Genomic DNA, 10,003 nt, shown 5'->3' with positions numbered 1-10,003 from the left:
GCATTTACATTGACAGATTAGTGAATGTATACGGATTATGTTTAGGCCCATTGGCTGTTTAATGTGAGAGAACTGCTGTGGGGAGGGAGGCGTGGTGGGTTTCTAAATAAGATACCATTTCGTCCCAAGAACCTGAACTAGAGCCGGCGGGTTGACTCGATCCGTCATGCGTGAGTGACTCCCTGCTGCAGAAGGGATGTAGGTTTGAGTTAAACTGCAGCAGTTCCACATAGACCACGGAGAACCCTGACCTGCGCTCCTTCTGCAGCCCTCTTGATATTTTCCAGGTTCCTCTTCTTTTTTGTATTTTTTCCCCGTGTTGAAGTGTGGATTCGGGGTGTAATGAGCTTCTCCGGTGTGTCCCCCGTGCGCTCTTGCCTGCTGATGCTCTTCATCCACATGAGCGCTCCGGTGGAGGCGAAGACAGTTCCCGGAGCTCCGGCTCGAACTCGGCGGGCGCGTCTGCAGCCTCCGGGGGGAGCAGAGAGCATCCCGCTTGACTTAACCCCAGTGAAGGCGAAGGCGGACGACTTCTTGGCTCAGCTGGAGAACCTGGCGCAGTCGTTGTACACATGCTCCTCACATAAGCTGGATGAAGACATGAGGCTGCAGTTCTTAAAGAACGACTCTGTCACCTGCAATGATGGGTCACCTGCAGGGTGAGTGAATGGCCGTACGTGTGATATATATTTTTTTTACTTATTACTAAATGAATGGCGTGAAATAGTGAAGATGATGGTGACTTCATAAATGCAAGAAAAAGAAGTTGATATAAAGGCCACAACCTAAATATATAAGATGGTGGTGGTGGTGGGGGGGTGTGTGTGTAAACATTTATGTTTATTTGTGTGTGTGCATGATAATTTGACAGTGTATTTGTTCGCATGCAGGTACTATATTAGGGAATCTAAAAGCAGCAAAAGGTGGCTGCTACTGTTAGAAGGTGAGCAAGAACTTAGATACGCACCCTGTAGGAGACCTCCTAGTGTCATCTCCATCCCTCCCTCCTTCTGTGTATGTTTAGGTGGATGGTACTGCTTCAGCAAGCATTCGTGTGACTACAGAATGAAAACGACGAGAGCACTGATGAGCTCCTCCCCATGGCCACAAACCAGAAAAGGTACCAAATACAGATGTAATTTCCTTCTTTTTTTTCTCCTCGATTTTCCTGCAACTCTAAAGGAGGAAAATCAACAGTGGGAAAATACACAGGCGCGAATAATACACCTGAATATACGGCAGTTAGGCAGCTACGCACCAGGCTTTTGTATTTTCAGGAAGCACTATCATCAGTGTGAACCTTCTCCGTTTGACAGGAACAGGAATTCTGTCTCCTAAACCAGAGGAAAACCCTTACTGGTGGAACGCCAACATGGTGTAAGAGCTTGTGATCGTAATTCTCATTTCATTTCGCACACTTGTTTTGTTTTTGTTGTTCTTTGAAACAAGAATTTCATATTTCGTATTACGGATTCAACTAAAGTCAGTTTTATTCCCGATTCTTAATTTGCACAAATTTAATTTAGAGCAAGTTTATGACGTCAGACTTCTACGAGAAGGATTAAATAACAGAACATTGTAAAACAGAATAGAACAGAGTTATTTTTAGTTGTCTGTAAAAATAATATATTCAGCATGTGGTTGTTAATGAGGGAGCACACTTATCTGTAATTCTATTATGTTTTACAGAATTAACAATAGAATTTGTAGAATTAATATTATAGGAGACATAATATCCTCCTTTTGGTTTTGCAGTTGTTTGGCTCATTTCTGCACCGACTCATATAAAAATATCTGATTCTCTCTACTGTTCTTATCCTTGTTCTCCTTGTTTATTCACCTATCCTTGTTTATTCACCTATCTTTGTTTATTCACCTATCCTTGTTTATTCACCTTCTGTCCTCTGTTGTCTTTCAGTTTCCTCCCCTACTGTTCCAGTGATTTGTGGAGTGGAACCAAACCCAAGACTGAGGACAGTAAGACACTATACACCAAAACAATAATGTTGTTGTACTGGATGAGACTGGAAAACAGTGCTTATAAAATCATTCAACCATGTTTATATTTTATTGTCCTTTATTAATGCATCTACACTCAATGACTATTTTCCATCAATTCAGTCATCACCGTTTAAAGAAATAAGCAAAGTTTCTCTGACAGGGATACACACTAATATTTGAGAAATATATACAAGATTTGCATATAAGAATACATCCTCGCTTCTACAACCTGTCTCAGAGCTTTTTGGGCCCTGAAAGGGGGAGCATGTCATGCTTGTGAGGTTAAATAGGACATTGTCTTCAGCTGCAAATCACTTTCTCCAACTAGTACAGTCTCCAATAGTTTACCATCACAGAGCGTCTGAATTGAGTGAACTTTAGAGCGATCCACTGTATTATTTGCTGGACATCACTTTGGGTAGCACGTTTAAAATTTTCATGTAACCTTTAACAATGAACCAAATGGTCAACAGCTCATTTTAGTTGACACAAGCTCATATGTTTGAGTCAGGATTTCATCGTCTATTTTTTATATTCATCTTTAGGCGGGTACGCATTCATGGGCTCTCTGATTATCAAGGAGGTGGTGAATGAGCTGCTGTCAAAAGGTCTCGACAAAGCTAAAGTTCTTCTCCTGGCAGGTATAAGGTCAGTGCTGATAAACTACTGATAACCTTATATACCCCATGACACTAAGACAACGAGAGACAGACTCACTCTTCCTGCCATCAGTGCCGGCGGCGTTGGCGTCTTGGTAAACGTTGACCGCGTGGAGGAGCAGCTGCGGTCTCAGGGTCACCAAGGAGTGCAGGTCAGAGGTTTGTCCGACTCAGGGTGGATTCTGCAGACGGAACAATACAAACAGGGTGACTGCACACATGTTCTGAGCTGTGGTCCTAATGACATGGTAAAGATTGGCTTCAGGTGAGTTGGTGGGATTTAGGGAAAGATGGGGCACGGATCAGTGAGCGTAGATTTTGGGGAAATGCTGGGTTTTTTTGTCGTTGAGGTATTGGGGAGCTGCTGTGCCAGAGGTCTGCAGACAGAGTTACATTGGAGCAGAGTGGAATTGTTTCTTTGGACCTATAATCTACCCAACCATAAAAAGTGAGTGGAAATCCCTGGAGCTGACCTGAACCATAAATACAGAGGCCCTTGTCTTCCACCTGCGACGTATGTCGTGTCTGGTTCAGGCCCAACGTTTGTGGTGCGGTGGCTGTTTGACCAGGCCCAGATGACGATCTCCAACGTTGACATGACTGGAGGTGTGATTACTGAGGGCCAGTGGAATTATATGCACAGCATAGGCCAAGAAACGAAGACGACAGTACAACATGCACTGTAAGAAAGATTAAAGCACAACAAGCTCAAGTGAGGAGGGGAAAGGGTTAATTTATTGTGTTACTGTGTGTTTTTGTTGGCAGAGCCGTGTTTGCTCCAGCGTGCCTGGCTCATGAGCTCATTACAAGAACGTATGTAAATGGATTCCTTCAATGGAAGGAATATTTCTTTTAGCTTCTTCTTAACTGATCATTTGTTAATTCTATAATGTTGTTCTATAGCCTTACAAGCCTGTACAAGGAGCTTTGTTCACGGTGAAAGTCTTAATTTAAACCATCTTAATAAGTACCGTATATAACCTCATCACCCCTTGAAAATTGATCTGATTTTATGAGAAAGCCGAAATAAAACGTCTCCAGCTGATCAGCGTCCACAGTTCTGACAGGAATCGGAAGGAGACTGTCACGGACGGGTTGATTAGGACCCGAACGCAGGCCAGGACACAGTGGTAAAATGGTCAAACAGCTTTATTTACAGGGGGAGGGGGCACACAAAGAACACGAGGAACACGGAGCACACGAGGGCAGCCCTCCAGGACTGCGGAGGGCGCAGGGAACAGGGGCGGCCCTCCAGGAGACACGAAGCTGGAGCGGCCCTCCAGGAAACACAGAACACCAGCACACGATGAGGAAGACAAACAGACACGCTGACGAGATAAACAGACACGCTGACGAGACAAACAGAACACCCTCACGAGACAAACAGACACCCTGGCCCTGACAGGCAGGCACAACCTGCTTAAATAGGCAGCCTGATGTAAATTGCCTACGGGTGCGCCTGCCAGCAGTGCCAGCTGCCACCAATTGTGTGCCTGTCTCTGCAGCTACTGGATGAGTGTTCAGGTTGGAGGCACCTCCCTGCCCAAAGCTCTCCACTGCTGGGAACGAAGCCTGCAGGACAAAAACGGCAGCGGTGGCAACCACGGCAACTACAACCAGACTAATAACAGGACCCGACCAGTGAGGAGTTGCCCTCTACATCTAGTGGACCACTGCCTTTGGCTTAACTGCAACCCTACCTGTCCAGATATTTATGACCAGCCGACAGGACGGGAGATGAATGCGATCCAGTTCCTGAAGCAAATGGGCCTCAAGGAGCTGAAAATAAGCAAACGTCAGGGATGAACTCTGCAGAGCTCCGGAAAGCAGGTTTGTCTTGCCTAAATGAGGCAGCTGCTCATGTTTTGTGTAAAGACACTCGGTAACCTCTTGAATGTTACGGCTGTCTGGGCAGAAAGTACATATTGTTGATAACATGAACTGTAAATGCACATTTGAGCAAGGTGTGATGACAGTGTAGCATAGTTCTGATGGACGAGGGCTGGGTTAGAAACACTGTTTAGTGGGATTTGGTGCTCCCTTCTGTCAATCCTAATATTATAATCTAAAAGACACCAGTGGTTTGTTGAAGGATTATAACTCCTTTAACAACCGTTTGAATCTGCGCTCGTATGTTGCTAATTAAATGGTGAAATAACCCTAAACAAAATGAGTTTTCTTTTTTCCCCTTCATTTACAGTCTTTTATTTCAAATGGTTTGTCACGGAGGGGGGTGAACAGGACCCGAACGCAGGCCAGGACACAGTAGTAAAATAGTCACAAGGTTTTATTTACGGGGGAAGGGGAGCAACACAAGGAAGACGCGGGCAGCCCTCCAGGACAGCCGAGCACAGGGAACAGAAGCGGCCCTCCAGGGCCACCGGAAACTCAGGAACCGAAGCAGTCCTCCAGGACCGCAGAGAACTCGGAACAGAAGCAGTCCTCCAGGACCGCAGAGAACTCGGAACAGAAGCAGTCCTCCAGGACCGCAGAGAACTCAGGAACAGAAGCAGTCCTCCAGGACCGCAGAGAACTCAGGAACAGAAGCAGTCCTCCAGGACCGCAGAGAACTCAGGAACAGAAGCAGTCCTCCAGGACTGCAGAGAACTCAGGAACAGCAGTCCTCCAGGACCGCAGAGAACTCAGGAACAGCAGTCCTCCAGGACCGCAGAGAACTCAGGAACAGAAGCAGTCCTCCAGGACCGCAGATCCAACACACGATGAGGGAACCCGAACAAACACCCTCACACGATGAAGGAAGACAAACAGACACACTGACAAGACGAACAGAACAGCCACACAACACAAACAGACACCCTGGCACTGACAGGCAGGCGCCACCTGCTTAAATAGGCAGCCCAATGTAAATTGCCTACAGGTGTGCCTGCCAGCAGTGCCAGCTGCAACCAATTGTGCCCCACACCACCCCCTACAACACAATGACCGACACAACCCCAAAACCCTGACAGGTTTAGAGAAAACATGGCTTTGATGCAGACATCAATCATGGATGACTACCGGTAATGAAATTTCTTTCTTTATTATTATAAAGGGAGTCGTCCTGTGAGTTTTGGCATGAGTGAGATATCTGGGTGATTGTGGCCACTGTTCACATCACCAAATGTGAACCCATGAGTCGCGATTACGGCCGGAGGCTAAAGACTACAGAAGATAAACCCAGCAAAGGGTTAAAACCCGCGACTGAATGACCGTGGTGGGAGAGGAAGCCTCTTTAAACAGGTTTACTGAACTCCAGTTCGGCTCTGTTTGGGGCATTTAGGCGAAAGATCCATGTGTTTGCTCCAATGTTGTCCGAAATTTAAGGAAAAAGACCTTTTGATGAAATAAAAACCACAATAAATTTCACTTTTCTGGCTTGACAAAAACAGTTTTAAAAACAGCAAATTGACAAATTAAGAGACAGCACACCCTGGGAAAGTCTGAAATGTATACCTCATCATGTCGCACCTACTGGAACTGGACAAATAATCTTCAACCCACAGAAAAACATGGTGGTTAATGGTAAGAAGAAGAAATGTGAGGCTTGCTGAAACACCTGCCCCATCCTTGAAATCATAACAAGTGATGATGAGCTGAGCTGACATAGGAACCAGGATGTCCTTTTTAGTGCTAAATAACTTTAAGGCCCTCGATCTTTGTGGATTTAAGGACTGGGTTGTACTGTTGCTCCTCTTCCTTCGGGCCACATTTTTTCAGAGGTGTCTATTAGTTCTAAAATTTCTCTTTCATAGCTGCTGCACACTTAATGGAGGTTGTGGTTTTGTCCTGATGGGTGTTATGAGGAACTGGGCCCTCGGCTGTCTGCTGCTGCCCTTCATCTACGTGATGGCTGCAGGAACACTGAAGGCAAAGGAGACGGACCTCGACATGAAGCTGCACTTTCTGAGGAATAACTCTGTGACATGTAATGATGGGTCCCCTGCAGGGTGAGTGAGTGGCGTTGCCGTAACGATTACTCAGCGCAATGACCGTGAATAAATCTGCGGTAATTAGTTTAACTTGTTTTGCTCTTCCAAGTATAGTTCCTAAACCTGACTTTTGAAGTGGCGGGGTCTCTGTTTGGTGTAGGTACCTGAATAACACCAACTAGTTTTACTCTTTTATTTTTACAACGAGCGCAAAACAAACAATCTGGAACTTGTTGTTCTCTGAGGCTGTTGACAGCAAAGACAGGATGTCGTTAAGGCTCAATGTTTGTCTCCATTACTCACTCTTTTCTTCTCACTACCAGTCACGCTGTTAGTTAACTTGGATAATCGAGCAAAAAGGTTCCAGGTTCCAGTCTCCTGGAGCTCAGGAGACTTTTTGCTCCGCAGACAGTTGGAAGTTTTCATGTTCTCAAAGGGTAAACTGCAGTCTGGCTTCCTTCCACAGTCGAAAGACACGCAATTGGGTGAAAGGTCAACTGGTTGACCTTCAGGCTGAATGTGAACAGGGGTGTTTGTTCTTCTATAGGTGTTTCCTGGAGGAAAGGCTGTAACTTGGCTCTCACCTGAAGGCAGCTGGAATAGTCCCTCCCACGGGACCCCATTAAGGGAGCATTGACAGTCATATGCACATGTACATTAAAGATTTACAATCTTTTGCTGTATTCACATATAGGTATTATATAAGGGAATCGAAAGGCAGCCCAAGATGGCTGCTGTTCTTAGAAGGTGAGCATGACCAGAGATACAGGAAATGTAGGTGACAAACAGCGTGTGACCTGTTGTACGCGTGTTGTTTAGGTGGATGGTACTGCATCAGCAAGGATACGTGCGATTCCAGATTCCAGACGATGAAGACGTTGATGGGCTCGTCCTCATGGTCGCAAACCAGAAGAGGTAGACGAGCAAACTGTCCCCGTGCACCACAAATATGGAGGGGAAAAGGAAAAAAAATGAGAGGAAATGAATGTTTTCCAATCCCCCAAGAACCCAGACATTTGTCCTTTATTAACATCAAAGTTCTTGTAACCATGACAACGGGATTTTTAACTGAATTAATGTAAGCACTCTCTGTTTCACAGGAAGGGGAATTCTGTCTCCTAAACCAGAGGAAAACCCATACTGGTGGGATTCCAACATGGTGTAAGCACATGTGCCCTTTTTATTTTAAGTTAATACACTTGTGTGTTTTTGTTTGACTTCTTTTTTCCGCTCCTCATATTTTAAAACGTCTACGTTGAAATGCAAGGCCAGAGAACGAGGTCGTTCTTTGTGAAGTCGGCCAGAATAATGCATTTTTGTAGAATTTCTGTCTGCAATACACAGCCGGCTGATTCAGCTGTCTTGCAGTTTCCTCCCCTACTGTTCCAGCGATGTGTGGAGTGGAACCAGACCAAAGACGGAGAATGGTGAGAATATATCTGCCCATTTAACGTTGGTTAACCAGTTAATTAGAGAATAATAGGTGGATAAAACCAGAGTGAGAGATGGTGATGTCACCGCATGTCAACCAAATCTGATTTTTCAAAGCTGTTATTACTAAACAGGCAAAAACTCCTGTTCTTTCTGGTGCATTGAAGAATAATTCAGTAAATCCCCGCATGGCCAGACAAGCCAATCTAAACACGCACTGAATAGAGTCATTTATACAAAATAAGGTATTTTGTGGCATTGCTAATTAGAAGTGAACAATGTGGTTCTTTAATCCTCAGATGACTTTGCATTTCTGGGCGCTCTGATAATTAAGGAGGTAGTAAAGGAGTTGTTGAGCAAAGGTTTGGACCAAGCTGAGGTTCTGATCCTGACAGGAAGCAGGTCAGCTCTATAAGCATTCACAGAATACACACTCGTTAGTGTGAAATCTCACCCCCGCTCCTCCGGCCTCACCTGTCCCCGTCATCAGTGCGGGCGCCATAGGCGTCCTGGTGAACGTGGACCATGTTGCGGAGCAGCTGCAGACTCTGGGTCACCAGGCAGTGCAAGTCAGGGGTCTCTCTGATTCTGGGTGGATTCTGGACAGGAAAAACTACAAATTCGGTGATTGCCTGCATGTGCTGAACTGTGGCCCCATAGACTCTGTGAAGAAAGGCATCAGGTTGGCGAAAAGACAAAAAGTAGGCCAAAGAGCCCCCGTAAAACGTGAAATTGATGATATTTTGTTGCTGTCCAGGCAATGGAGAACTATAATGCCAGAGATCTGCAGGCGGGCTCACATAGGAGAAGAGTGGAAATGTTTCTTTGGTTATAAAATCTACCCAACCTTAAAAAGTGAGTCACGCATGTTTTCTGAATATCGCTTTAAGGTGAACCTTCACGAATGAGCATGACTCTGATGAGCAGGACTTAGCTGAGCTTTTCTGAGACGCCACCTCACAGTTCCTGCACAGGTTGTTGTGTTTCACGTGCGCTCTCAGGCCCTGTGTTTGTGATGGAGTGGCTGTTTGACCAGGCCCAGCTTATGGTCTTCAACGTCACTCTGACGGGGCAGCCTTTCCTCCAGGGCGAGTGGAATTACCTGCAGAGCTTGGGAACTGAATTGAAGAGCACGCTGCTTCACGTATCGTAAGACATGAAATCACGCAAGATTGTGCAAAGTCATCTGTTTCTCCTCAACGGTGCTCGTTTATGTTCCAGGGCTGCGTTTGCTCCATCCTGCCTGGCACACGAGCTCATTAACTCAAAGTAAGTTCATACATTCAAGAAAAGCGCATCTGAGTTTTATGTTTTCGAGGTCAGTCATCCACATCCTAAAAACTATACACGGATTTCTCTTTTCTGGTGGTGTGTGTGGAGTATCGTCTGCATTTGACCCTCCGTCGCTCTGTGTCCTTGCTCTGCAGCTCCTGGATAGACGTCCAGATCAAAGGCACGTCCCTGCCTGCAGCCCTGCACTGCTGGGACCAAAACATGCAGGGCAACACCCACATCAACGGCAACAGGGGCCCCAGCTGCCCCCAGCATGTAATCGACAGTTGCCTGTGGCCACAGTGCAATCCCACATGCCCACAGATTTATGACCAACAGAGTGGTCAGGAGATCAGCATAGAGCAGTTCCTGGAGTACATGGAAGATGATGTGATGAAGATCGCCACGCAGCAGGGGATGATGAGCAGAGATGAAGACTGGCTGCTGAGCTAGTACATGTTTTGTTCAGCTCGTAATGACAAATAATCATTTTTCTGTTAAATACGCAGGGGAATCAACTTCGTTCCAGGCTTGCTTCGCTCACTTGACCCTGGGTTGGTACCTCATTAAAATGATGTAGACCACAAACGCATCATGGCCTGAAATGAGCAGCAAACATCAGGGCTGGGACACATCTCTGAAGAAGAAACAACCGTTTTATGAGCTTCTCTGGTGTGGGATCTATGTTTGATCGAATCCCCCCCCCCCTCA

The 10,003-nt window shown here is 45.9% G+C and overlaps 2 protein-coding genes across 3 annotated transcripts; both read left to right on the top strand.

Moving 5' to 3' along the window:
* The first annotated feature begins 29 nt into the window (after positions 1-29).
* On the top strand, positions 30-5,088 carry LOC101062197 (palmitoleoyl-protein carboxylesterase notum1a-like). Of its 2 annotated transcripts, none has more exons than XM_029851517.1 (12): positions 30-659; positions 891-943; positions 1,025-1,120; positions 1,317-1,377; positions 1,919-1,977; positions 2,547-2,649; positions 2,734-2,925; positions 3,011-3,108; positions 3,195-3,342; positions 3,426-3,473; positions 4,166-4,490; positions 4,861-5,088. In XM_029851517.1, exons 1-11 carry the CDS (start codon positions 343-345, stop codon positions 4,464-4,466), a joined length of 1,476 nt encoding a protein of 491 aa, XP_029707377.1. In that variant the 5' UTR covers positions 30-342; the 3' UTR covers positions 4,467-4,490; positions 4,861-5,088. The 2 variants fall into 2 exon arrangements, with proteins under 2 accessions (XP_029707377.1, XP_011610789.2); XM_011612487.2 differs by lacking the exon at positions 4,861-5,088 and having other exon boundaries at positions 4,166-4,301; positions 4,369-4,485.
* Positions 5,089-5,548: 460 nt separating this feature from the next.
* On the top strand, positions 5,549-9,871 carry LOC101062420 (palmitoleoyl-protein carboxylesterase notum1a-like). The gene is made up of 12 exons (XM_003972069.3): positions 5,549-5,680; positions 6,413-6,607; positions 7,284-7,336; positions 7,409-7,504; positions 7,690-7,750; positions 7,958-8,016; positions 8,320-8,422; positions 8,511-8,702; positions 8,778-8,875; positions 9,022-9,169; positions 9,242-9,289; positions 9,448-9,871. The coding sequence occupies exons 1-12, from the start codon at positions 5,643-5,645 to the stop codon at positions 9,743-9,745; spliced, it is 1,389 nt and encodes a 462-aa protein (XP_003972118.3). The 5' UTR covers positions 5,549-5,642; the 3' UTR covers positions 9,746-9,871.
* Positions 9,872-10,003: the final 132 nt, after the last annotated feature.

The sequence above is a fragment of the Takifugu rubripes genome, chromosome 17 (genome assembly GCF_901000725.2).
Source record: "Takifugu rubripes chromosome 17, fTakRub1.2, whole genome shotgun sequence".
Taxonomy (NCBI): Eukaryota; Metazoa; Chordata; class Actinopteri; order Tetraodontiformes; family Tetraodontidae; genus Takifugu; species Takifugu rubripes.
Note: the sequence above shows the minus strand (reverse complement) of the source record. Positions and strands in the feature narration are given on the sequence as shown.